General features: G+C 48.5%; 2 protein-coding genes across 2 annotated transcripts; one reads left to right on the forward strand and one right to left on the reverse strand.

The window, feature by feature from the left end:
* Positions 1–1,167: 1,167 nt before the first annotated feature.
* MESD (mesoderm development LRP chaperone) lies at positions 1,168–9,580 on the reverse strand. Its single transcript, XM_052659720.1, has 3 exons — positions 9,374–9,580; positions 3,794–4,026; positions 1,168–2,496 (listed from the first exon to the last, which is right to left on the reverse strand). Exons 1-3 carry the CDS (start codon positions 9,578–9,580, stop codon positions 2,238–2,240), a joined length of 699 nt encoding a protein of 232 aa, XP_052515680.1. The 3' UTR covers positions 1,168–2,237.
* Positions 9,581–25,543: 15,963 nt separating this feature from the next.
* TLNRD1 (talin rod domain containing 1) lies at positions 25,544–27,804 on the forward strand. The gene has a single exon (XM_052659843.1). The coding sequence runs from the start codon at positions 26,060–26,062 to the stop codon at positions 27,146–27,148; it is 1,089 nt and encodes a 362-aa protein (XP_052515803.1). The 5' UTR covers positions 25,544–26,059; the 3' UTR covers positions 27,149–27,804.
* The last annotated feature ends 137 nt before the right edge of the window (positions 27,805–27,941 follow it).

The raw sequence follows: 27,941 nt of genomic DNA on the forward strand, positions 1-27,941 counted from the left end.
CTGCGCCCCAGACTCTCCATCAGCCTTGCTGCTGTCCTTCCTGTCACTTCTAGCCACAGGGCCTTTGCATGGACTGTTTCCTCTGCCTGGTTACTCCCTCCTCCTGCCTGAGGTCCTCTCTGACTATCCCCAGATCCCTCCACGTCTTGGCACTGTTGTTCCTTCCTGTTTCTAACAATTGCCGTGTCACTGTGTACAGGATTACCATTTGTCTTTCCCACCAAATCACTGTTTCACGAAAGCAGGGGCTGCGGGCACACTGTCCCTGGCACTCAGTGGAGCCCAGCACATAACAGACGCTTCTTTAGTACAGGCTGATGTGGCTGCATGTCCCATGGGAAGCAGAGACGGACAGGCACGTTGTGACAGTTCAAAGGGAACATGAGTCGGGTTGGGTGAAGGAACGCCCTTCTGTTTAAAAAAGATATACATTGGATCAGGACAGTGGCCCAGGCCACTACAGGCACAGATGGCAGAAACCTAACAAGAGGCCCAAGTGAAAACTGAAAACACCTGTGGCAGGGCTGGCGAATTCAGGCAGGGCTCGATGCAGGCGTTCAGCTGACCCCACCAGGACTCTGCTCTTTCCCTACTTCTCCCCACTGCTTGCTTCATCCTCCAGCCTGAGACAGTTCTCCCCTAGAGAGGGACAAGGTGGCAATAGCAGCTCCAGCCTCACTCCCCTGGGTGCAAGTTGTGCAAGAAACAGAAAACACCTCTTCCCAGGGGGTGTGTGTGTTAGTCACTCAATCGTGTCCCCAACCCTTTGAGATTCCATAGACTGTGGCCCACCAGGCTCCTCTGTCCATGGGATTCTCCAGGCAAGAATACTGGAGCAGGTTGCCACTGCCTTCTCCAGGGGATCTTCCTGAGCCAAGGACTGAACCCAGGTCTTCTGCATCACAGATTCTTTTAACGTCTGAGTCACCAGGGATTCCTGAAGTGGCTCATGCAAACTCACCCTAGGATTAATTCCACCATGGAGTGGGGGGCCCACAGGGCAAACATCCACACCCCCGCCCCACCAACCCAGCACAGAACAGAAAATGAAGAGTGCATGGATCAGTACATGGAAATTAGAAAATAAGTTACCAAAATAAGGGGACCTAGGTACCATGAGGCCAAAACAAACACATATCATCCTACAGATCACTATAAACCAGTCAGTGTGTTTGTTTTTTTTTCATGAAAACAAACTAACAGTAGCTTCCACGGGTCAAGGCAGTGGCAGCGGGGGGAAGGGGGAGACGTTTCACTCTACCATTCTTTAATGATGATGTTTTCTAAACTTCTCTGAATTTGCTAAAATGACGATGGAAGCCTTTAACACATCATTTTAGTTCTTAGAAATGACAGCTGGATATAAATTCTGTAACTCTCACTCAGAGCAGGCTGTGACACAGCAATGCCAGACAGTAACAGGTAGCACATCGTATCAGTACCATACAAAATCACCGCAAGTTCAGGCACTTTATCGAAGGAACGTGTTTAGAAGCTTGGCCGATGCCCGATTCACACCCTGGAAAATTGTCACGTTAGATGGAGCACATGACTCGTGACACCAGCACAACTGTCCTAAGTAAGGTCCTGTCTGGACAGAACCCCTGGATTCACAGACCACGCAAAATCTGACTGATATCAAGAGTTCTCTGTAACTGATGAGAGGGGTTTAAATCCAATAAATTTCAAGTGATTACTTGGGATTTTCAAGCTGCATGATTTTCTGTTCTGTGTCTTCTGCAGAGATTCGGGATTCACGTGTCCTGGCGTCCTGACTGTGTATGTAGGTGTGGAGCACTGAGTGGTGCTCCTGTGGCCTGTTTTTAATTTCACAGTAATGGACATGGTGTCTGCAAGAGCCTGATTCAATGCATTTGAGAGTCTTAAGTTCGTCTGATGAGAACCTGGTATCCTTTTGTTTAAGAGAAACAATACAGACGGCTGCAGGTCAGGCCAGGGGTGCAGTGCCACAGTCCAGCCAGAGACGCCTCCACATTTCAGTGGGAAAAAGCCACACCTGCAGGTTTCCACTGAAAGTGATTTTATGGTAAACGTGAATCTGTCAGTGTTCCATGTTAATTACAAAACCTCTGTCCTCTTTACGTGAAGCCTTTTAAACAGTAATTCTTTTGCTGACCAGAAACTGGCCACATGGCAGACCTTTCTCAGCGGAGACGGGAAGCCTGTGAGTGTGTGGTCGCCCATGCCCTCCTCCTCTGCACAGCGAGGCCATCCCGTCACAGCTCTTCCCTCTTACTCCCAGCCCGATTGTCTTCCTTCGAAGCCTGGGGTTTCGGGTCTCTCTCCTTCTTTTTCTTGCCCTTCTCTTGCTTGGTTTGATTCTTCTCTTTGCTTCCTCCCCCTTTGCCAGGGTACACCTGGCCCTCCAGGGTCACGTCGGCACACCTGTCCTGACTGACCAGGAAGTCCTTGATCTCCCATGCGTAGCCCCCATCACGCAGCATGAAGATGGCACGGTCTGACCCCACGATGAACCTGGACAGACACAGGGGACCACGGTTAGCACACAGTTGGTGCAGGGCTAACAGTTCAAAACAGGCCTGCGGCACTCAACTAAGAAAAAAGAATCCTCTTCAAATTCTACATGAACACAGAACAAAGTGTCCTATTTCCCCAGGCCTAGAAGCTGTTGACATTCACTGTTGGAAAGTACTAGCTGGCTAAACTATTTAACAACTTGGCTCAGATCAAAAGAGAAAGAGGACCTGGGTTGTGTGTGTGATGCAGGGGCTACTCATGGGAAGGGAGGTGACAGAAGGGGGCCTTGGGAGGCTGCAGATGGGCGGGGCTCAGGGCCTCTCCCAGGGAATCGAGGGGAGGCTGATGTTTGGGTCTGTTTTACAGTCCTAAGTGCCCAGTTAAGGTTTCATGTGACAAAAGGCTTCTGCTGACAGAGACTGACAAACACAAGTTTGGATTGGGTCACAAGAGGTCCACAAAGGGCTCAGGAGGATGCTCGGTGACTGGACAGAACTCAACCCTGGAGGTTAATCGCTAGCAGCCAAGCATGTCCACGCTCCGCAGGTCCCAAGGAGCAGAGAGGAACAGAACAGAGTCCGGGCGTGTGTAAAGCAACCCCCCACCCGACCCCTGCCTCCATGCATCAGTGAGCGCTCTGGGCGCATCACCACCACAGCACTCACTCATTCCCACAAGTGTCTACTTGCTCACAAAAGCACTCTGCCACCCTAGACACTCTGAGTATTCCTTTTGATTCCTTTTGTACTTCCTGAACTAAAATATTGGAAGACACTACATTTTAGAAACTGTTATTGACAAAGAAAAAGGAAATTCCTCAAAACTGCATCTCAGGATCATACTGACCCGTGATGACCAGACTCCTTCACTTTAAAGTAAGAGAGTCTGGTCCAAGCTTCTGTGTGAACACAGCTACACAGAAGAGCTTCTCCCATGGGCAGGGACTTCTAAAGCAAGAGGCACACCGTCAAACGTCAACTAATTTTCCACCCCCCACAGAGGCTAAGCTATATAGCTTCTTACTCAGATAACAGAGAAGTTCAAAATACATAGATAAATGGCTTTTGGATCAAATGAGATATGAACACAAACAAATAAATTTACTGGCTTTGACCAAACCAGAGTGGTCTTCTTCAAAGAAAAATACGTAAACTAGGTAAATAAATGTAAAAGCAGACAGGCTAGACAGGAAAGGTCCAGGGCCCTGCTAAGTGGTGCCAGGAATGGCACCCATTAAACCAACAGAGATGAAGCCCAGCACAGCCCATGTTTCTCAGGAAGGCTGTAGTTTTACCTCTGGACATCATAGTTGGCGTTGAAAAGGCTGCCCTGCCACAGGCTGGTGATCTCCTCCGTCTCCTTCTCGGTGGGGTTTCCTGACACGGTGACAAACATCATGAGCGTCTTGCCCTTCTTCGTCATCTTCAGTATGCTCTCGGGCTTGCCTGGGTCTATCTGCGAGAAGTCTATCGGTGCGGAGGGTCTTTTGTGCTCTGGGAGGTCTCCTTCTTCTATGTCGTCGTCTTTCTGTAAGGATGGGGGGTGGGGGAGGGAAGCGTCACACAGAGTGTGCACTGCAGTCGGCAAAGGCAAGGATGTCCGCATGTGGGGCCAGGTGTAGGTTTCTGATCTAAATCACAGCAGAAGGGCTTCTCTGGTGGCCCAGTGGCTAACAATCTGCCTGCCAACGGAGCAGACACGGGTTTGATTCCTGGGCCAGGAAGATCCCACATGCCACTGAGCAACTGAATCACGATCTGTGAACTCTGGGCTTGAGAAGGGAACACCTACTGATGCGCTGAGGATAATGAGAGCGGGGTCCTTCCCTTTGGGTGGGGAGTTATAAATACAAAAGTAGAAGAATGCACCCATGGTGTTGGGCTGGAATTGGAGGCAGCAGAAGGAGCCTATGATTTTTTGATAGACAAGATAAAAATATTTAAAAGAACTAGTGTTCCACGGGGGAAAAGCTAATTCTGGCAAAGGAAACAGAAAATTAGTCTGAAACATCTTCTTGTATTAGAAAGAAAGAAAGTGCTCGGGAAGTTATGGGGGGATGTGTCAGGATGACACAGAAGCCAGCATGAAGCAGAGCTTGTGGGCCTAACTGGGAATAATCTGAAAATCAAAATAATGACAGAATGGTTTAGAACTTCCCAAACAAAGTAAGAACTACTGGATCCAGGCCCACAGAAATAAACAAGACAATTAATTACTAATGGCAGAATGCCAACTAATATAAGATAAATGAATTAAAAATACACAAAAGAACCAGTTGTTCCTTGGAGAAAAGACTAATTCCAGCAAGGAAAAGAAACCAGTGCTGCTCGATGTTATCATATGTGTGATCCTTGACAACGTCACAGAAAGTGAAGGAGAAGACCACATATACACTGCAGGAGTCTATTTATACCAAACACCCAGAGTAGACAAAGCTATAGACAGAAAGCAGATGAGAGGTTGCCTGGGGCTGGCTGGAGGGCGGGGAGGAACGCGGGGAGGGGTGACTGAGACCACAGTTTCTTTCTGGGGGTGAAGCAAATGTTCTCAAATTGACTGTGGTGCTGGCTGCACAACTCTCTGAACAGTCCAGAAACCACTGAAATGTACACTTTAAATGCGTGAACTAAAAGGCATGTAAATTATATCACAATAAAGCTATTACTGAAAACAACAACAAAACAACCTAAAATGAAACAAAAAGCCCCTATATAGCACTACGTGGGCCTCTTGACAAATCACTGAAGGGCCGAGGCTTAAGACACCAACAGTAATGTCCTGTATTAAACATATTTTTAATAAGAGAACAAGATAATTCTAAAGCCGTCTCTGAAGGGGATCCATATTTGATCTGGCTTCAGCTCCCTAACTCACCTGCATGGCCTTGGACCAGACTTCATAAACCTCTAGGCCTGTCTCCTGGCGTATAAAACGAAAAGCAGAACTGGGTGATCCCCACGGCCCTAGCAGTGTGGGGCCAACCTTTTCCTCAACTCTGCCACCCTCTTAACTGACCCATTTCTTCCTCATTTGGCTCTGGAAGAGCTGCTGGCGACCTGCAGGAAAGCAAATGAGCTGCACTGTCGCGTGGGCCTGGGTGTGGCCCCCACCTATAATGGGGAGGGAGGTGATCACAGGATCTCCCCGCTAAGCTGTCTGGGAATTTAATGACATAAAAGGCAAGCAGCACATACTTAATACATGGTGCTGTTACCACTTGTTCAGTCACTATGTCACGTTAGACTCTTTGTGACCTCATGGACCGCAGCATGCCAGGCTTCCCTGTCCTTCACCATCTCCTGGAGTTTGCTGAGACTCATGGCCCTCTGTAATCCAGCTTCCAAACAACTATTGAAATCACCCTCTTAAAGTACACAGGAACTCCTGGTGGCCAAACTCACAGGCTGTTTCTGACTGTATTCTATTCTATTTCTCCATAATACCTATTTATGGTCTCCTTAAAATATGTCAAGACTTCTAGTTGGGTCAACAACCTAGAATATTTTTATTTTTCAAGCTGATTCTACTAACAGTCATGGCATTAACTCCATAGCTTACAAGGACCATTTCTTTTTCACGAAAATATAATTAATCAGAAGTCTAGCGCACACAGCAAGAGTAAGGATCTTTTCAAGGACCTTTAATTTCTATTTTATATGTCTGACTGTGAGTTTCAGTTACAAAAAGAAAAGAAAAAACACAGTACCATAGATATAAAAGAAAAGATAGCAGCAGAGGATGAGATGGTTAGATAACATCACAGACTGAATGGACATGAGTGTGAACAAACTCCAGGAGATAGTATGGACTTCCCTGGTGTCTCAGATGGTAAAGAATCTGCCTGCAATTCAGGAGACCCAGGTTCAATCCCTGGGTCAGGAATATCCCCTGGAGAAGGAAATGGCTACCCATTCTAGTATTCTTGCCTGGAGAATTCCATGGACAAAGGAGCCTGGTGGGCTACAGACAGGATGAGACGGGCTGGATGGCATCATCAACTCAATGGACGTGAATCTGAGCAAACTCCAGGAGATAGTGAAGGAAAGCAGAGCCTGGCAGGCCATAGTCCACAGAGTCACAAGGAGCCGGGCCCGACAGAAAAACCCCCACCTTAGATGTAGGTGCAACTGTCCAGGTCTGCTCTTAGCTGCACTGCTTCCCTGAGTAATCTTACCTGTTCTAGTGCTTCCTTTAAATTGAAAGCAATCACACCTTCACCCCCAGGCAGGGCTGGGGGTGCAGAATGTGACCAAGTGGCCTTTCCCACACTCTATGCAGCCCTGCCTCCAAGCCAGTCTTGCATTTTTGACTGGCTTCACCACTTCTCCAATGCTGTTTTTCAAATTTCATAGCTACAGAGCTGAACTCCCTTATTCCGTAAATGCTTTTCTTCCTCCCAGGTCCTTCCTTGATAATAAGACCAGCTACCATCTCCTGAGCAGCTACTATGTCACAGGCATTGTTCATTTAGTATATCCCACCTCAGGACAGAGCTTCCCTGATAGCTGAGCTAGTAAAGAATCCGCCTACCATGAAGGAGTCCCTGGTTCAATTCCTGGGTTGGGAAGATCTGCTGGAGAAGGGATAGGCTTCCCACTCCAGTATTCTTGGGCTTCCCTGGTGGCTCAGACGGTAAAGAATCTGCCTGCAATGTGAGAGACCTGGGTTCAATCCTTGGGTTGGGAAGATCCTCTGGAGAAGGGAATGGCTACCCACTCCAGTATTTCTGGCCTGGAGAATCCCATGGACTGTATAGCCCACGGGGTCGCAAAGAGTTGGACAGGACAGCGACTTTCACTCAGGACAACCCTGTAGGATGCACACTGAACTGAGCTGTGGTTGAGGCCCAGAGAAGGCGAATAATTGACTCAAGGTCACAGGCTTGACAGGGTGACACTGAAGTACAAACTCACTTGTCTGGCTCTGCTCCTATCTTCCTACCTACCCCTTCCCTGGTTACAGTAACGTAAGAATCACCTTTGGTTTTTCTACACCAAATGGGACTCATTACCACAGTGGAAGGAGCTCCACCGTTCCTGCCCCTCCCCGCAACTCCCCTGCACACACCTGAGGCAGGCCTCTCCCTGCAGCGATGACTTTCACACTGGCAGAGGGTGGGGGAAGACCTTAGGGACCCCCACCAGGGGAGGAGGTTACCACTTCCTTCAAAAAAGCACCCTTAGATTTTCCAGTGGCACAGTGGGTAAGAATCTGCCTGCCAAACCAGGCGACATGAGTTCGATCCCTGGTCCAGAAAGAGCAACTAGGCCCATGTGTCACAACTACTGAAGCCCATGTGACTAGTGCCCCCGTGCTCTGCAACAAGAGTAGCCACCACAATGAGAAGCCCATATACTGCACCTAGAGAGTAGCCCCTGCTCACCACAACTAGAGAAAAGCCTGTGTACAGTGACGAAGACCCAGCACAGCCAAAAATAAAATTTTTTTTTTAATGAGATAAAAAAGCACCCAGAGATGGATCTGCTCTCCCACAGAGAGACTGCAATTGCTGGGGCAGGGCTTTCACACTTGCAGTGTCTGCAAAGGGGAGCTCAATTCACCTAAAAGGAACCCTGCAAAGTGGGATGCTATCTAACTTTAAAGATAAGGAAAATGAGGATCACAAAGCTACCAAGGTCAATACATCAGATGGTACTAAAACTCACGTCTGAAAGTCTCTATTTAATACATACACCACGTGCATGCATGCTCAGTCACCAAGTTGTGTCCAACTCTTTTACAATCCCATGGACTGTTGCTTGCCAGGATTCTCTGTCCAGAGGGTTTCCCAGGCAAGTATACTGGAGTGGGTTGCCAATTCCTCTTCCAGGCAATCTTACTGGACCAGGGATAGAACTTTCATCTCCTGCACCGGCGGGCGGATTCTTTACCACTGAGTCACCTGGGAAGCCCACATAAACACAAGGGAAACCACAATATAATAAAACGCAGTGGAAGAAATCATCTAGTAAAATCTCATTCTGCACATAAGGAACCTGAGGTCTAGGGTGGAAACATGACTCACTCACGGTCACACATGCAGTGGAACCCAAGTTTCTGACATTACTTCACCAGCAGTGCAAATGAACCAGGAAAACACAACCACCTTTGGATGGGCAAGAGGCAGCAACCATGGTTTTGGTTAGTGAACTTCACCTAAAAAGGTTAATACCCTCTCCCTGCCATTACACATTCCAGCTCATTCAAGTAACCAGAAAATTGACTCGCACAATACCAAGTCATTGCTCCCTTGAACGAAAAATGTGAGTTCCACGACAAAAAACCACTAGCCTTTAATAAACCCTCCTACCCCGTCTAAAAAATTAAAGGCACGCACAAAACTTACAAAAACTTTCAGCAGGGACATATACCAAAATGAGAACTGAATCCTTAATTAGAACACGGGAGAACGACGAAAGCTGAAACTGCGCTCTTGGAAGATAATCCTCTCCTCAACCCTCACCCACCCACGCACCAGGTTCTCAGGAGTGGTCTCCCCCCGCCGTTCATTAGAAGGGCTCGCTGACCACGGGGAGCAACGCCGAGGAGACCAGGGCACTGATGACAAATAGGGCTGAAGAGTGAGAGGCTGACTCGTGACTGGAGTGGGCCGAGGAACGGTGAAAAGAGGACACTGGGATGAACGGCTTGGGCGCGGGTCGGCACACTGATGGGGAAGTGGTCAGAGGAGGGCACTGAGGGTCAGCGGTAGCTGGAGTGGGTCATAAGGGCCATTGGCATGATGACAGAGGAGGTTAAGGGGTCGAAAGACACCAAGACGGAGGTGTAAAGGGTCCCAAGACAGAGGAGGTAAGAGGTCACTAGGAAGGGACCCGGGACAGAAGAGCCGGGAGGGTGTGCGCGCGCTGCGGACCTCCCACTGTTCCAGAAGACGGGCCATGTCGGCGTCATTGTAGTCGCGAATATCCTTCTTCTTCTTCCGGGGAGGTGGGGTGGCCTCGCCGGGTGTCTCGGCCGGGCCCTCGGCGGCGAAGGCCCTCGGCGGCAGCAGCAGGAGCAGCATCAGATCACAGGCACAGAGAAAAACCACAGCGGCGCGCGCCCAGCCGGAGGCCGCCATTTTCGCCGCACAGCGTCGCGCCGCCGCGTGGACCAGACTTGCGCGAGCCTGGCCCCACCCCAGGCCGCCTCTTTCCTGGGCCCGCCCCTTGCCGGTGCCTGAGCGGGACACGCCCTCAGCCCCGCCTCCATGGGCTCAAGGCCACCCCCTTGGCCCCGCCTCCCAGGCTTCGGTAACCTACCAGGCTCCGCCCCGTCCTATTTCCTCGGGCCCACCTCCGGAAGCCCCGCCTCCTCCGCCATTTTGGCTCCGCCCCGCCGCCTCCTCCCGTTGGTCCAGCATAGGCTCTCTGCCCAGTGTGGTGCTCTCCTTCATTTTCTGCCAGCGGTCGACCTTTTTCTGTCTTAACGAGTAAGTCAGGTCCAAAAGTTCCTTCAGAGCCTCTAGGAATCTTCCAACAGCGCCTCACGAGGCCTCAGGTTTTCGCCTGTGAAATGAAGTGGAGCTGGAAGTTCTGGGAGCTCATTTGCTCCAAGAAAGCCCGTTTCACGAATTAACACGCTTCCTCTGAGTCTCCTACAATTTCCTTTAAAAAAGCCAGTGGCAGGTTACGCAGCTTTCTCAGAAAAGCACAAACAGATTGGGCCCAGTGATTTGCTGCTCAGTAGAAAGAATTCAGTCCGTCTCTCCATATTACTGTGATCTCTTGAAACTGAAAAAGGTTTTTAAAAAAAAAAAAAATCATAACTTTTCATCTGTAAAACAACTTAAGTATTTCTTCTGATTTTAACCTCATATTGTCGGCTCTGTCTATTCCTTTTGGAGGTTGAATTATTCTGTTTGTTTCTTGCTTTAAAAGTTTCAGGCCAGAAATACTTTCCACGGATTTTAAATAGTTGATCTGCTGACTTTTAATTTTTTAATTGGATGAGAAAGACACGAATCCCTTACTGTAGCTGTAAAATATTCGACCATTGTACAAACAGTATGTTCTCTTCTACACCAGCCACAATTCTGTCCCACACAAACCAGTTATCACTCTCTAGAATATTGTATACATTTTTCTGTACATTTATAAACACCAAAGTGTCTCTGGAAACGGTTGCATTTATATGTGTGTTTATGTCAGCATGGGCTTCCCTGGTGACTCAAAGAGGGTAAAGAATGCAATGAAGGAGACCTGGGTTCAATCCCTGGGTCAGGAAGATCCCCTGGGAAAGGGAATGCAATCCACTCCAGTGTTCTTGCTTGGAAAATCCATGGACATCAGAGCCGGGTAGGCTACAGCCCATGGGGTTGCAAAGTCGGACATGACTGAATGACTGACGTGACCACACTACAAGTTGCTATGCGTATTAGCATTTTAAGGGTTTTTGACTTAGCAATATGACGTGAAGTTTGACTATAGTGCAGTAGAGTATGCATTGATTTTTTAAAATAATTTTTTACATGGACCATTTTTAAAGTCTTTATTGAGTCTGATACAACATTGCTTGTTTTATGCTTTGGTTTTTCAGCTGTGAGGCATGTGAGATCTTAGCTGCCTGACCAGGGTTTGAACTCTCATCCTTTGTATTGGAAGGCAAAGTCTTAACCACTGGACTGCCAAGGAAGTATAGTATAGTACAGTATTAATAAAATATAGTATTAATATACCTGTACTTTATTTCCTTATTACCCTGTTGATGGGTGCATGCTAAGTCACTTCAGTCATGTCAGTTGTGTTAGTCTCTCAGTTGTGTCCGACTCTCTGTGACCCCATGGACTGTAGCCAGCCAGGCTCCTCTGTCCATGGAATTCTCCAGGCAAGAATGCTGGAGTGGCTTGCCATTTCCTCCAGGGGGTCTTCCCAACCCAGGGATCAAACCCATTTCTTTTATGTCTCCTGCATTGTCAGGCGGGTTCTTTACCACTAGCACCACCCCAATTTTTATACTATTACCAAAAGAAAAAAGAGCCATAATAAACCTCTTTACTTCCGCCTGGTGTTATGGACTACACGGTATCCTCCCAAATTCTGTATGTGGAAGCCCTAATTCCGGTACCTGGTAATGTGACTGTTTGGATCTCTAAAGAGGGAATTAAGTTAAAATGAGTTGTTGGGGGTGGACCCTAATCCAGTATGACCAGTATCCATACAAAAGAAGAGATTTGGACACAGTGATATATAGAGGGATCACGTGAAGACACAGGGAGAACATGGCCATTTACAAGCCAAGGAGGGAGGCATCAGAAGAAACCAGCCCAACCTTGATCTGGGACTTGGCAGCTTCCAGAACAGTGAGGAAATAAATTTCTGTTGTTTATTCCAGCAGTCCCCAACCTTTTTGGCACTAGGGACAAATTTTGTAGAAGACAATTTTTCCATGGACCAGGGGCAGGGGCAGGGGTTTTGGGATGACTCAAGTGCGTTGTATTTATTATGCACTTTATTCCTGTTAACATTGCATCAGCTCCATCTCAGATCATCAGGCATTAGCTCCCAGAAGTTTGGGACCCCTGGTTTAAGCCACCTGGTCTGTACCTTGTTGTTGTTGTTCAGTTGCTACGTCATTTCTGACTCCATGACCCCATGGACTGCAGCACGCCAGGCTTCCCTGTCCTTCACTGTCTCCTGGAGTTCACTCACACTCATGTTTATTGTGTCAGTGATGCCATCCAACCATCTCATCCTCTGTCACCCCCTTCTCCTCTTGCTCTCAATCTTTCTCAGCATCAGGGGTTTTCCATTGAGTCAGCTCTTTGTATCAGGTGGCCAAAGTATTGAAGCTTCAGCATCAGTCCTCCCAATGAATACTCAGGGTATTTCCTGAGTATATAATCCTAATTTCCTTTAGGATTTTTTTTTAAAATTATAATGACATTTTATTTTAAATAGTCACAACATCTGACACTTCAAAAAAAGATACCACTAATAAATAACAAAAGTGGAAATACTTATCAAAGTTAAAACAGACATAATGTTTAGCTGAGAATCACTTCAACAGAGTAAGGCTCTAAAGATACCAGACAATGATTTCCTTTAGGATTGACTGGTTTGATCTCCTTGCTGTCCAAGGGACTCTCAAGAGTCTTATACCCTAGCAAACTAACATATCTTGCTTGGATAGATTATAGGCCACATATAAAATAAAACTGAATTTGTAAAAAAAAAGAATGGTTTAAATAAGACAGAGGCCTTTGTGATAATTGTTTGATTTTTCTCTCACAAAAGCAGCTGGAAACTGAGCATCTAGGGCTTGTATTTTTGTTCTTTGATCATCTGGCACCCTGTCTCTTCTCTCATCCTGCTCCTTCATACTGGTCTGTGGCTTCCATCTTCAAGGTCACAAGTTCAAGGGCAAGATGACTTTGATCCTGAGGAAGGAGGGAAGAAGAAAAGCCAAAAGGAGCACACTTTTTAATGGAGTCATCTTCCTTTAAGCAGCCTATTTGGATGTTCCACAGAGCACTTCTATTTACATCACATGGGCTGGAACCTAGCCTTCTAAGGGAGGCTATCTAGATTGTCATCCCAAATAAAACTGGGATTTTGTCATTAAGGGAAAAGAGGAAGTGAAAGTTGAGCAGTAACTAGTTAACAATGTCTGCCTCACCTTCACACTCCTGGGACTATTGATGTTTAAAGCTCTTCCACTTTGGGATGGCTGATACCCTGTATCTGTATTTGTTGTTGTTTAGCTGCTCAGTTCTGTTGGACTCTTTGGGACCCCATGGACTGCAGCACGCCAGGCTTCCCTATCCTTCACCATCTCCCAGAGTTTCCCAAACTCATGTCTTTTAAGTCAGTGATGCCATCCAGCCATCTCATCCTCTGTTACCCCCTTCTCCTATGTACACGCTATGCCATTTTCTATTGTCATTGAGCAGAAACAACTCATAAGAAAAAGTTTTTTTCTTTTCTGAAATCATAGGGGAAATGTCATAAGCCTTCTCCCCAGAGTGCACTGCTCCACCCAGTGGCTCAGCGCCTGTCCTGGTGCAGTCATGCTCACAAACATGCACAGCTGTGGTCGGTCATGTGCTCTGCTGGGAGGGGTCACTCTGGTCATTCATTTTGCCAGCTGCTAAGTTAAGGTGTAAAAGTGCTGGGATTCCCGGTCCATTGTATCTAATGATACAGAAAAAAAAGTCATTTAATGTTTTACAGAAGTTGTTGGGATTGTGTTAAAAAATAAAAAATCCCAGGACTAGTTTCATCTAAGGAGGAAATGAATTGTTTATTATCCAGAAGTATGAAACATCTGGATTGATTGCATTTTCACCCATCTGATGTTTGGAACTTGATTCACAGTTCAACCCTGTGAGAATGTATTTTAACTAAGGATGTGTGTGTGTATGTGTTGCTCAACTGTGTCCAACTCTTTGCCACCCCACGGACTATAGCCCACCAGGCTCCTCTATCCATGGAAATTTCCAGGCAAGAATACTGGAGTGGGTAGCCATTCCTTTCTTCAGAACTAAGGGTCTACTTTCTTTCTTTTTTTTCTGCCCCACCACAAGATATGTGGAACTTCCGGGCCCAGGGATTGAACCAGCGTCCTTGGCAGTGGAACTGCAGAGTCTTAACCACTGGACCAGCAGGAACGTCCAGGGTGTACTGTCAATCAAGAACCAGATGGGCACTAATGGAAAGATGAATATGACAAGGTTCTTGCACTAAAGAGCCTGCAAACTAGCAGAGGAGATGAACAATCCACAGTAAGTATAATGCAGATTTCAGGAGGTCCTTGTTATCATATGATGATAATAATAGGGGGAAACCCTGATTTTGGAATTGCATCATTTGTCTGGTCCCACAGCTAATGAAGTGGCAGGGAAGAACCTGAACCCTGGTCTATGGATGAACAGGTTTATCTTTCTCCCAGCATAGCACCATTTGGGTTAATCATTGAGGCACTCAGGATAGTTGAACTGGAGGCCAGATGAAAGACCCATCGAAAAGGAGTCTGGAGGCAGGAATACCCAGATGGGATAAGAATGTGAACCTGGGGACACCCCTGGCAGTCCAGTGGTTGAGACTTCACCTTCAATGCAGGGAATGCGGGTTCAATCCCTAGTCAGGGAACTAAGATCCTACACACCCAAAACATAACACAGAAGCAACATTGTAACATATTCGATAAAGAAAAAAAGTGTGAACCTGATCTGAGGGCATGTAGTAAGGCAGGAGAGGAGGGGCCAGAAGTGAAAGAGACTGCATGGTCGTGGCTTAAATGAGGCCACCATTGCCCTGGGGTTTAATATTAACCATGCCTCTAAGAGGTTCAATGGCTGCAAATGGTAAAATCAATTCTCCCACCAACTTTCCCATCTTAAGGTGGCCTTAGCTGGGCTCCTTCTGGCGAGTGTCACACTGCAACATGAGAGGGATGCCTCAACTGGAGGGTCCAGCAAGAGTTTCTAGCAATATATATATATATATATATATATATCTTTTTTTTTTTTTCTTTTCACTGCGCGGGGTCTTCGTTGCTGTGTGCAGGCTTTCTCTAGTTGCAGCGTGTTGGCACTGCTCTTTGTTGTGGCAGGCAGGTTTCTCACTGAGGTGGCTTCTCTTGTGGCAGAACATGGACTCCAGGCACACAGACTTAGTAGTCACAGAGCACGAGCTTAGTTGTTCTGCGGCATGTGGGATCTTTCTGGACCAGGGTTGTAACCCATGTCCCCTGAGTTGGCAGGCAGATTCTTAACCCCTGAACTACCAGGCAAGTCCTCTAGTGATATCTGTAATCGAGCAGGGGTGATATTCAAAATACTGAAAAACTGGAATGGCACAGTTACCAGCTCATCAGAACTCAGTCCTGTGACCTGAGGGTACAGCTCGGTTCAAGAGGCTCTGTGGTGCCAAACATTAACCCTTTAAAGACTGATTCATGAGGAGTTGTGGGAAGAAGGTCCTGAGATTGGGTCTGAGGTGGAAACAGGGGAGACCATGACTGTTCTTTTTTTAAAAATTTAATTAATTTATTTGGTTGTGCTGGGTTTTAGTTGTAGCACTCAGGATCTCCCATCTTCCTTGCAGCACGTGGGATCTTTAGTTGCAGCATACAAACTCTTAGTTTTGGTGTGTAGTATCGAGTTCCCTGACCAGGGATGCATCCAAGCCCCTGCATTGGAAACGTGGAGTCTTAGCCACTAGACCATCCAGCAAGTCCCTATTTATTATACTTTACTTTTGTACTTTTTAACCCAATGCAAGAAGGCAGTGGCAACCCACTCCAGTACTCTTGCCTGGAGAATCCCATGGATGGAGGAGCCTGGTGGGCTACAGTCCACGGGGTCGCAAGGAGTCGGACACGACTGAGCGACTTCCCTTTCCCTTCCCTTTCCCTTTGTACTTTTTAACCCAATGCAAGAAGAATCATCACATATCTCCTGAGGTTTATATTTACTCACATGTAGCAATGAACCGATGATCTTCTGACAACAATTCCAGATTTCCAGGAGAGAATGTGATTGACCCAGGCTGAGGTAGGTGTCTGTTCCTGTTCACCATCATTCTTGTGAAAAGGAGAGCAGGACTCATATAATTAAATCAAACACTTAAAATTTGTGTTTTGCTAAACACCATGAAAAAAACCTAAAAGGCAGACAGTAAACTGGGAGGAAAACTCCAACATGGTAGAGAGAAAAGTATCATACAATTCAGTAAGAAAAAGACGAACTTTCTGATTGAAACATGGGAAGGGAGAGGAATCATATTTTTATTTCTCCAAAATAAATAAACCTATTTGTGTATTAAAAAGTACAGCAGTGATTATCTCAGTAGATATCAAAGAAATGCAAATTCAAATAAGATGTAATTTTTTTGCTTATTGGTAGGGCCAGAATAAAAATTAGGATAGTGTACATTGTTGGCAAGACTCAGGAAAAAAACATTCTCATTCTCTCAAGAGGATGGAGACTTTCTGCATGAAAATTTGGTGAAATGTGTCAAAATTCTTAACTACCTAATTCCACTTCCAAGAATGACTCTGAGGAAATAGACGATGAAAATAATAGAAATGGTCATAATCCACAGCACTTACTATGTGGCAGGCACTCTTCTGAACGCTGTATGTGTATTTCTTCACTTAACCACTGTTATCAATCCTATGTAACACTCTCTGTAAGATGAGAAAACAGGAGCCACCCTAAATGTTCAACCACAGTAGGCTGAAAACTCCACATTTACAATGCAAAACAATGCAGTCATTAAGTATGATGTCACAGATGTATATTTATTGACATTGAAGATGTTTATATTACTAAATGACAAAATGTTATAACATAGTATTAAAATGATATGTATATGTATATATGGGGAAATAGCTGCAAATATGTCATGGCTATTTCTGAGCATGGGATTTTAAGTCACATGTATTTTTTTTATTAGATATTTATTCATTTATTTGGAGAAGGCAATGGCACCCCACTCCAGTACTCTTGCCTGGAAAATCCCATGGACAGAGGAGCCTGGTGGGCCACAGTCCATGAGGTCGCTAAGAGTCGGACATGACTGAGCGACTTCCCTTTCACTTTTCACTTTCATGTATTGGAGAAGGAAATGGCAGCCCACTCCAGGGTTCTTGCCTGGAGAATCCCAGGGGCGGGGGAGCCTGGTGGGCTGTCATCTATGGGGTCGCACAGAGTCGGATACGACTGAAGCGACTTAGCAGCAGCATTCATTTATTTATTTGGCTGCACCAGGTCTTAGTTGGGGCATGCAGAATCTTGTACTTGTGGCATGCAGGATGTTTAGTTGTAGCATGTGGTATATCGTTGTGGCATATGGAATCTAGTTCCCTGACTAAGGATTGAACTCGGGCCCTCTGCAGTGGGAGCTCGGACTCTTAGCTACTGGACCACCAGGGAAGTTCTGTAATTAGTTGTATTTTAAAAGAGGTGGGAAAGTGAAAGTGTCAGTTGCTCAGTCATGTCCGACTCTTTGCGACCCTATGGACTTTAGCCCGCCAGTCTCCTTGGTCTGTGAGATTCTCCAGACAAGAATACGGGAGTGAGTTGCCATTCCCTTCTCCAGAGGATCTTCCTGACCCAGCAGGTGAACCCAGGTCTCCCACATTGCAGGTAGACTCTTTACCAGCTGAGCCACTAGGGAAGCCCAAAAGGGGTAGGGGATGCACATAAAGGCACTGATGCTTCCCAAATACTGAGAAGTCTAAGCAGAAATTCTCAGAATAATACACTTAATTAAAATTATCTATAATACTGCAGTTGCCCTGAAAATTAGGGAAGTGATTTGAATTCATCTCCTAAGAGGAAAAGGTATGAATTTTATCTGTGTTATCTGAAACATCTCCTATACTTTGCAGCACACACAGAGGCAATTATGTTTAGAGAACTTAGAGTCTCTCCAAAGAACTCGTTTCCTGGACTCTCCAAGACAAGTTGTAAGGGAAGTGGGCTGAACACACCTGCTAAGCAAAGGCCTAGCATTCAATCCAAGAGCTGTGAGCTGTAGATCATGATCACACACAGGCCAAGCCCCTCTGTGGGTTTCTGAAGGTCCATAACTTTCTGTCTATTACTCAGTAAGAGCTGTGGGCAACAGAATGTTGGTTCATGGAAAGGAGGACCTCCTTGCAGGGAACTGCAAATGAATTCATTAAATTATTTATTGATGACTACGCAGTGCACTGGTGGCTGGTGAGAACAGTATCATCAGTATTTTAGAAGCATCAGTGCATTTCTGTGCATCCTCTACCCCTTTAAAAATGCAATTGATTATAGGACTTCCCTGGCAGTCCAGTGTCACAGAGATACACAGATCAAGTCCTGTCTTTAAAGGGATGACAGGGTGGTAGGGAAAGTTAGGCAGACAGTTACAAATACACTATGCTAATGGCCAGGCACAGAGCACAGGAGGTACAAGGGGGCAGAAATGCTTGAGTCTGTCTGGGGGTCATGGAGGCTCCATGTAAAGGAGCAATAAAGCTAGTCATTCTGTGCATGCAGGCTTAGTCTGTCCCACTCTGCAACCCCATGGACTGTACCCTGCCAGGCTCCATGGAATTCTCCAGGCAAGACTACTGGAGTAGGTTGCCATGCCCTCCTCCAGGGGATCTTACCCACCCACGGATTAAACCCGAGTCTCCAGCGTCTCTTGCTCTTGCAGGCAGATTCTTTTACTGCTGAACCACCAGGGAAGCCCGATAGCCAAGTATTAATATTATAAGTAAGTGAAGTCGCTCAGTCGTGTCCGACTCTTTGCGACCCCATGGACTGTAGCCTACCAGGCTCCTCTGTCCCTGGGACTTTCCAGGCAGTAGTACTGGAGTGGGTTGCCATTTCCTTCTCCAGCGGATCTTCCCGACCCAGGGATCGAACCCGGGTCTCCCACATTATAGACAGATGCTTTACCGTCTGAGCCACCAGGGAAGTCTTAATTAACATTATTATAAAATAAGTACTGAGATCTAGGATCCCCAGACACCTAACACCAATCACGCCTAACTATTTTCTGATTTATGTTTTTTTTATTATTTTATTTTTAATCTTATTGTTATATAATTTTATTTTATTACTTTTTATTTTATTATATATTATATTTTTATTCTTTTATTATTTATTTATATTGACTAATTTACATTCTAGCACATAAATCAGTCAGTAGCTACAGACATTAGAGAATTAGTTAAATAAAATTATATATATAATAAAATAAAAATAAAATAAATTAAAATTATATAACAATAAAATAAGATTAAAAATAAAATCAAATAATAAAACATAAGTCAGAAAATAGTTAGGCGTGATTGGTGTTAGGTGTCTGGGGAGTCTAGATCTCAGTACTTATTTTTTCTCCCCTACAGAATTCTGGAAAGTACATCCAAAGGTCATTAACCATCAGGGAAATGGGGTAGAGAATTTATCTGTGAAAGCAACCTTCACTTCCATGTAGGGCTTCCTGGTAAATCAGACTACAGAAAATTCCAGATCTTAGAAACTGAAGACACAGGTATAACTGTCATGCTATGACAGGCCCTGCACACAGGCCTCCCTCAAAATACACTAGCTTCAGGTGAACAGAGACAGTCCAGAGGGCGGGAGGGCAGGTAGGGATGGGGGGTGGATATGAGAGTGGATAGGCGAGACCCTGCCCAGGTGGTTTTACTGTATGAGCACAAAGTATACCAGAGAGAAAGAGGACTTGGTGGGTAAGGAGAGTGACCTGTTGCCCCGTGACCCTGCTCTGTAATGAACCACAGGCCAATAGATGTCACTCTCATGCATCACCTGTGGAGAATGACTAAATCTGAGGGAAAGAGAGTAGGGGTAAATTTTCCAGATACAAATTTCTCTCCTTTAGAAGAGACATTGAAATGAACATAGTAAGGAAGATGTTTAGCTATGTGTTAGAAAGAATGCCTGAGAATGAATTGGCCCACCTATGACTACAGACCCCCCCAGGGGCCTTCCCTGGTGGCTCAGTGGTAAAGAATCTGCTTGCCAATGTAGGAGACGCAAGAGACGTGGGTTCCACCCCTGGGTTATGAACATGCCCTGGAGAAGGAAATGGCAACCCACTCCGGTATTCTTGCCTGGGAAATCTCATGACAGAGGAGACTGGTGGGCTACAGTCCAAGGAGTCACAAAGAGTCTGACACAACTGAGCACGCATGCACACACAAGGACAATTATGATCACAAAAACAAAACAGGAACACTGCTTCAAAGGTTAAGATACATTGGGGCAGGGAATGCCCCTTACTGACCACCAGGTGGCACTGTAGACCAAACACAGCTTGGTTGTTAGTCTATAAAGTCTGCAGTGTCAGTGTTCCATATCAAACCTGGTAGGGCTAGATACATACAATGGAAAATTATTCAGTCTTGTAAGGAAAGAAAAGGGACTTTCCTGGTGGTCCAGTGACTAAGACTCTAAGGTCCCAATGCAGGGGGCCCAGGTTCAATCCCTGGTCAGGGAAGTAGATCCCTCATGCTGCAACTAAGACCTGATGCAAATAAATAAATAAATATCTTTAAAAATAATAATTAAAAAAGGGGAGAAAATTCTGACTCATGTGACAGTGAACCATGAAGGCATTATTGTAAGTGAGATAAGCCAGACAGAAAAGGAAAAATATTACAGGATTCCACTTAAATAAAGTACTTAGAATAGTCACACTTATAGAAATGCAAAGTAGAATAGTGACTTCCAGGGGAATGAGAAGTTATTGTGGAGTGGTACAGAATTCAGTTTGAGATGTCAGATTTTTCTGAAGACAGATGGTGGTGATGGTTACACAGCAAAGTGAATATACTTAACACCGCGGAACTGTGGCTAGGTTCACAAAAATGACCGAGATGGTAAATTTTATGTTATAAATATCTTCCCACAATTTAAAAAAAAAAAAACAGAAGCTCACACTGTTGTCTCTGTGTGCTCAGTCACTCAGTTGTGTCTGACTCTTTGTGACCTCACAGACTATAGCCTGCCAGGCTCCTCCGTCCGTGGAAATTTCCAGGCAAGAATACTGGAGTGGGGTTGCTATTTCCTTCTCCAGTTGTCTTATACCTGCTGAAAGTCCAGGAGGCGGATGTACCTACTAGAACAGGTAAAGAAGGAAGAAAAGCATGTTTCCAACAATCTTGCCGCTCCTGACCTTAGCTTCCTCCCCAAATCCTGAGTCAGCTTTCTATTTGCATCTTGTTCGCTCACTTATTTATTAAATGCCTACTAAGTGTTGGCCTTGAGCCAGGCACTGAGAAGACATTCTGCAGGGGCTAAGCCATTTTCTGCACAGCTCCAGCTTCCTCTTGTCTATCCCAGTTGCTTTCCCTTACCCAGTCCTTCAGCCCAAATCTTTTCAGCTTTCGTCTGTTTTCATTTTAATGAAAAATACTTTGGTTCACATCATATTTTAATTAAAAAAAATTTTTTTTTAATTTTGGCTACACCATGCAGTATGTGAAATCTTAGTTTTCCAGACAGGGATTGAACCCACACCCCCTACATGGAAGCACAGAGTCTTAAGCACTGGACCACCAGGGAAGTCCCTTGTTAAAAAAATTTTTTTTAATTGTTTTGGCATATTTTAATTTTAAAAGAAGGCATTCCCTGGTGGTGTAGTGGTAAGGAATCCATCCACCTGCCAATGCAGGAGACATGGGTTCGATCCCTGAGTCGGGAAGATCACCTGGAGAATGAAATGGCAACTTGCTCCAGTATTCTTGCCTGGGAAATCCCATGGACAGAGAAACCTGGTGGGCTACAGTCCATGGGGTCGCAGAGTGTGACAGGACTTAGCCCTAAACAACAATAAAATTTTTTAATGAGGATTAGAAATAATGGGTGGAGTTTTCTAAAGAAAATGCTCTTATTGCAGAGAATCCAGGGGCAGTCACAGCCTTCCTCTGTTAATCAAGTTAGATGAAAATATGCTACAGCAACAAACAACCCTTGGATCTCAGTAGCTCCACAGTGAGTTTCCTTTTTGCTCACGTGACCTGTTCAACACAGTTAGTAGAGGGGGTTTGCTCCACGGTCACCAAGGCTTATGGTAGTTGCACCATCTAGGACACAGTTTCCTGATCAGTGACAGCAGGGGAAGAGAGTGGAGAATTAGATTGGCTTTCCCCAGCCTCCATCTGAGACAACCCACATCTCTACCATTGACATCTCAAGGCTCAGGACTGATCACATGGTCCCATCGAATGCAACTGGACTGTTTGGTGAACAGTAGTACTCTATTCTAGTTTCTTTCTAAATCTCCCTATGTGTTTATTTTGACCACACCATGTGGCATGCGGGATCTTAGTTCCCCAACCTGGGATGGAACCCATGCCTCCTGCATTGGCAGTGGGGCGTCTTAACCCCTGGACTACCAGGGAAGTCCCTCTAGTTTCTTGACTCTGCTTTCACTATAAGAATAGTGTAGTCATGATGACCTGTTTTCCTTGTTGCCCTATTTGGACTCTACTCTTCAGAAGAGGTCAAGCCCTCACATTATTTTGTAACTGCCTGCTACGGGGCCTGGCATGTGGTAGGTGCCCTTTGTTTGTAGAGCAGATAAAAGATGGCAGAAAGTAAAGGGGACCCAGAGGAAGGTAGGGTCAGTACTGGGATGGATTTGTTTAGGAAGAGGTGCCATATCTGATAAATGAAGCCAGGAGGGCCAAGAAACCAATTTCATCTGATTTTAAGAGCTAAACCAAATGTCACTGAATATAGTGGGATGTTTTATGTGTCACAGATCATTGTTGGGGTTCAGAAATTCCAACAACGACAACCAAAGAGAGTGCACATGTAGAAGCAAAGTAGGACCCTAGGCAGCACCAAGTGGCTTTGGAAAAAAATCCTCTGATCCCAGAGGAGTTTTATGAATAAAAAAAACTGGATGTGAAGGGTACGGTCTGACTTTCTCAGAAGTTTTCAGAACTAACTAAAACCAGGGTGCTATTCCTAGGTTACCTGCAAAGACCTTGATTTATCCAACTGTTTTTCTCTGGTAGAGAAATAAAAAGGATCAACCTTACAGAATCACTGCTAGTTTAGAAAATGAGCAGTTTTATAGGCCTCAGTTTGCAAAATAAATAGAATGAAGAAGATATACAAGGACCCTTTAAGTTATAAGCAGGGTGACCATTCAAGTTTGTCTCTGTTGTTACTGCTACTGCTACTGCTAAGTCACTTCAGTAGTGTCCAACTCTGTGCGACCCCATAGACAGCAGCCCACCAGACTCCCCCGTCCCTGGGATTCTCCAGGCAAGAACACTGGAGTGGGTTGCCATTTCCTTCTCCAATGTATGAAAGTGAAAAGTGAAAGGGAAGTCGCTCAGTGGTGTCTGACTCTTCGCGACCCCGTGGACTGCAGCCTTCCAGGCTCCTCTGTCCATGGGATTTTCCAGGCAAGAGTACTAGAGTGGGGTGCCATCGCCTTCTCTGCTGTTGTTACTGGTTAATTTATTAGTAACACATCTCACAGTTAGTATCAAAACTGCTTCTGTTTGGACAATAAATTGCAAGGTCATCCATCCCGGTTACAAGTGACAACTGGCTGGAAAAAGGTGACACTAGGTTCTAGAAAGGGGCAGAAGAACAAACATTTCCATTGGCTGAAAACACCCAGCTTGTGCTGTGCTGGGCACCTAGATGGCCTGTTTCAGGGCTAAGAAGTGGGGGGACCCCTGGAATCCTGGCGGGTTTGGGGGATGAGGAAAGCCTGGATGCTTCTAGCACTTCCTGAAGAGCAAGGGCTGGGTCAAATGAGAAAGAGGTCGGCGGGTGGCTTCTTGCCATCGCATTTGCTATCTTCCTGACCTTGGGAAGGCACGTGAGGCATCTGACCAACACTTTCCTAGTCTGTAAAATGGGGGTGTTTACCTCCGAAGGCTGCTTCTCTTATTTAACTGTTGGTCACTATTCTTTCATTATGCAGCTGACGACACATAAGTTATGGGAGGGCAGACTGTGCCAGTACAGGCTTATAATTCTCAGAGCTACATTATGAGCCAAGTACTCAGGCAGTCAGTGCATAGTATCTAATTTCCAAAGGAGAAAACGGAGACTTGGAGAGAGAACTTGTATAAGGTCATACAACTCATACATGGCTGGGGAAGACTGACCCCAGGAAAAAAAAAAATCTGGTTCAAAACTCACGCTCTAACTATATAAAGGCTATTGAGCTGAAGGGAGGAAGCCGCCAGCGGCCAGCTCTGCTCTTCTCAGACTCCCATCTCCAGGGCTCTTTGCTCACCCGCACAGCCCCTCCAGGATCGCACCCTGGAAGAGGAGCAAACACAACAAAGGGCGGAGGAGAGCCTGGCCGACCGATCGACAGCCCACAAAACGCGATGACTGGACCCCAGCACACCACTCGGCGATGGTGCCAAGCGTCCTCCCTTCGGTCCAGAAAACAGGCCACCTTTGAGACTTGCTCCCTGGGCGGGGAGGAAGCGCGGAGCCCCCTGGTCGGGCTTAGAGCTTACGTAAGCCCAACCGGCGGCTGCGCCCGGGTCTCCCAAGGGTGGGCGCTGAGCCCCCGGCCCAGACGGGCCTCCCTCCGGCCCGCTCCCCCGCGTCTCAGCCGGGGACCACCGGCCCGGCGCCCGCGGAGTCAGCGCTGGGCGGGGGCGTCCTCCCGCAGCCACCCAGCTTCCCGGGGGAGGAGCAGCGCATCGCGCAAGCATCCGGGAGCGGCGGAGGGGGCGGGAGGAAGGGCGAGAGGAGGAAGCGGGATTTAAACGAAAGGCGGTGACGCCACACAAAAGATTTCTATAGGCTCCAGGGAGGTTACGGCCGAGGCGGCGGTGGCGAGCCCGGGGGCGAGGCGCGGACGGGAAGAGGAAAAGCTTCCAGGGGCCCCGGCGGGCGAGCGGGCGGCGGTGCACCCACGGCCGTGCCCCGAGGTGAAGCCGCGCGGGGAGAGGAAGCGGGTGTTTTCCCCTCTGCCTTTCGGCCCCCGCCCTTCCTTTCAGTTTCTCCCGGTTCGCTCGGAAGTTGGAGGTTGACAAAAATGGCAGGAGCCGGGGCCCGGGCGGGTCTCTGCAGCGCCGCAGGGACCTTCTGAGTTGACCGGGCCGCCGGGGAGACGCGCACGGCGGCGTCCGATGCTCAGGGCCCGCGGTCCCGGGAGAGCTCAGCCGCTGCGGGCCCGAGGCGGGGAGGAGGCGACGGGGATGGACTCGCGCCGACAGCCTGCGGCGGGCCGTGGGGCGCGCGGTCCGGGAGGGCGTGCCGCCTCGGCTCCGGGCCGCGCTCTGTGAACCGGCGAGGCGGGAAGGGGCCGCCGCGGCGCCCGGCACGCCCGGGCGTGGCGGGCGGGCGAGAGCGCGAGCGGGGCGGCCGCTGTGCGCAATCAGTGCAGGCTCCCGCCCGACTGACTCGGCCGCGCCAGCACCGGCCACACCCTCGGCCCTGCTGCCGCCGCTTCCCGAGAGCGGGAGGCAGGAGATGCCCACGGGGCGGCCGTGCGTCCCCGAGGGCCAGCCCCGGCCGCCGTCGCGGGGAAGTGCCGCCCGGCGGGGTCTGGACGCCTGAAGCCCACGTGCGCCGCCGAGCCCGAGGTGGCTGACAGCAGCCTGCCGGAGCCGCCGCCCGCGCTCCTCCCCGAGGAAAGGATTTTTATTTCAAAGAAAGGAAGGAAGGACAACTCCCAGCTTCCCTCTCCCGCCGCCCCCCCACCCTGCCCCGGCAGTCGGACCGGGCCATGCCCAGGAAGGCGGCGGCGGCGGCAGCAGCAGCAGCCCAGCGGAAGGGACTTTCCTGGCACTCCCGCGACGAGGAGCGCAGTCTGTGAGTTTGCTCTGCCCCGGTTCATGGTTCCTGCAAGCCCTCCAAGAGGCCGAAAGCTGCAGCCCCTCACCGCGCCCCGAAGAGCCTCTTGCGTTCTGTGGCCCCCGGGCCCGCTCCGCGCCGCCGGGGCTCCGGCCGCCGCAGCCCAGTGCCCTCTGCCCGCGGCGGTGGATGGCATGATGGTGCGGGGAAGGCACCGCGGCCTTGGCCAGCTGAGTCGCGACGGCCGCGGGGGCGGCGGCATCGGCAGCGGCGGTGGTAGCGGGCTCCCCAGCGGCATGCCAGTGCCCCCCGGGCGCGATGGCTAGCGGCAGCGCTGGGAAGCCCAGTATCGAGGCGGCTTCTCCGGCTCCAGCGAGCGCCGTCGGCGGGGCCTCGTCGCAGCCGCGGAAGAGGCTGGTGTCCGTCTGTGACCACTGCAAAGGCAAGATGCAGCTGGTGGCCGACCTGCTGCTGCTGTCGAGCGAGGCACGGCCCGTGCTCTTCGAGGGCCCCGCCTCCTCTTGCGCCGGCGCCGAGTCCTTTGAGCAGTGCCGGGACACCATCATCGCGCGCACCAAGGGGCTCTCCATCCTCACCCACGACGTGCAGAGCCAGCTCAACATGGGCCGCTTCGGGGAAGCAGGGGACAGCCTGGTGGAGCTGGGAGACCTGGTGGTTTCCCTGACCGAGTGCTCCGCCCACGCGGCCTATCTGGCGGCCGTGGCCACGCCAGGCGCGCAGCCTGCGCAGCCCGGCCTGGTGGACCGCTACCGCGTGACGCGCTGCCGCCACGAGGTGGAGCAGGGCTGCGCCGTGCTGCGCGCCACCCCGCTGGCCGACATGACCCCGCAGCTGCTGCTTGAGGTGTCGCAGGGCCTGTCGCGCAACCTCAAGTTCCTGACGGACGCGTGCGCCCTGGCTAGCGACAAGTCCCGGGACCGCTTCTCGCGTGAGCAGTTCAAGCTGGGCGTCAAGTGCATGAGCACCAGCGCGTCGGCGCTGCTGGCCTGCGTGCGCGAGGTGAAGGCGGCGCCCAGCGAGCTGGCGCGGAGCCGCTGCGCACTCTTCAGCGGGCCATTGGTGCAGGCAGTTGGCGCCCTGGTGGGCTTCGCCACCGAGCCGCAGTTCCTGGGTCGCGCGGCGGCCGTGAGCGCCGAGGGCAAGGCGGTACAGACCGCCATCCTGGGAGGCGCCATGAGCGTGGTGTCGGCCTGCGTGCTCCTGACCCAGTGCCTCAGGGATCTGGCGCAGCACCCCGACGGGGGCGCCAAGATGTCGGACCACAGGGAGAGGCTGAGGAACTCGGCCTGCGCCGTGTCTGAAGGCTGCACCCTGCTATCTCAGGCTTTAAGGGAGAGGTCTTCGCCCAGGACTTTACCGCCAGTGAATTCCAATTCTGTGAATTAGCACTCCCCTCCCCCCATCCTCACCCTCATCCCCTCCCTGTTCCATCCCCCCAGCCCACTCCCAGGCTAAAGGAAGATAACATATTCTCCGCCCTTTTCCATTTATACCAAAGAAATCAACGGTGAAGCTTCCCCCCTACCCCCCGCCCCGTTAAATGCTCGTGAGGAATCTTCCAGAAGGCAGGGCCATGCATACATGCCACTTATGCACGCACTCTGAGGGCCCCCGTGCCCCACCAGCCCAAGCACAGTAGGGACCAGCAGGTGGAAGATGTGACATCTGTTGGTTGCGGTGTTAACCCCCGCCCCCTACCCCAGCTCCCCTTCCGGGACTCCTCAACTAAATTTTATTATTAATTGGGCAGGAAGGAGGTCATGGGTTCATTTCTTTTTTGGTCTTTTATTTTCTTCCCTAATTAAAAGAAAGGTTACCTCAGTTTTCACTCCTTAGACATGGATGTAGCTACCTTTTGTTTGTATGTTGTTATTTTTTTAAGCAGTCGTGATGGATTAGGCGTATACTTGGTGTGGAAAGAGTATGACTTTGCCATGTGATTTGCAAATGGGGGGAGAAAGCTACTGTGAGTGTGTGTTTTATTTTTTAATTTACACTATAGAGTGATCCCCCCCCCATGTCAAGTTTTTACCTTGCATGTACTGGAGTATTTATTTCATCTATTAAAATGTTATGTTTCTCAGATGACTTTCTGCAATGATTGTTGATTTCTCAATAATTGTAATGTTGCAGGCTGCCTGTCATTCCTGGAAATGCACCCTAGAAAGGTTTCACTTCA

The sequence above is a fragment of the Budorcas taxicolor genome, chromosome 21, assembly GCF_023091745.1.
Source record: "Budorcas taxicolor isolate Tak-1 chromosome 21, Takin1.1, whole genome shotgun sequence".
Classification (NCBI taxonomy): domain Eukaryota; kingdom Metazoa; phylum Chordata; class Mammalia; order Artiodactyla; family Bovidae; genus Budorcas; species Budorcas taxicolor.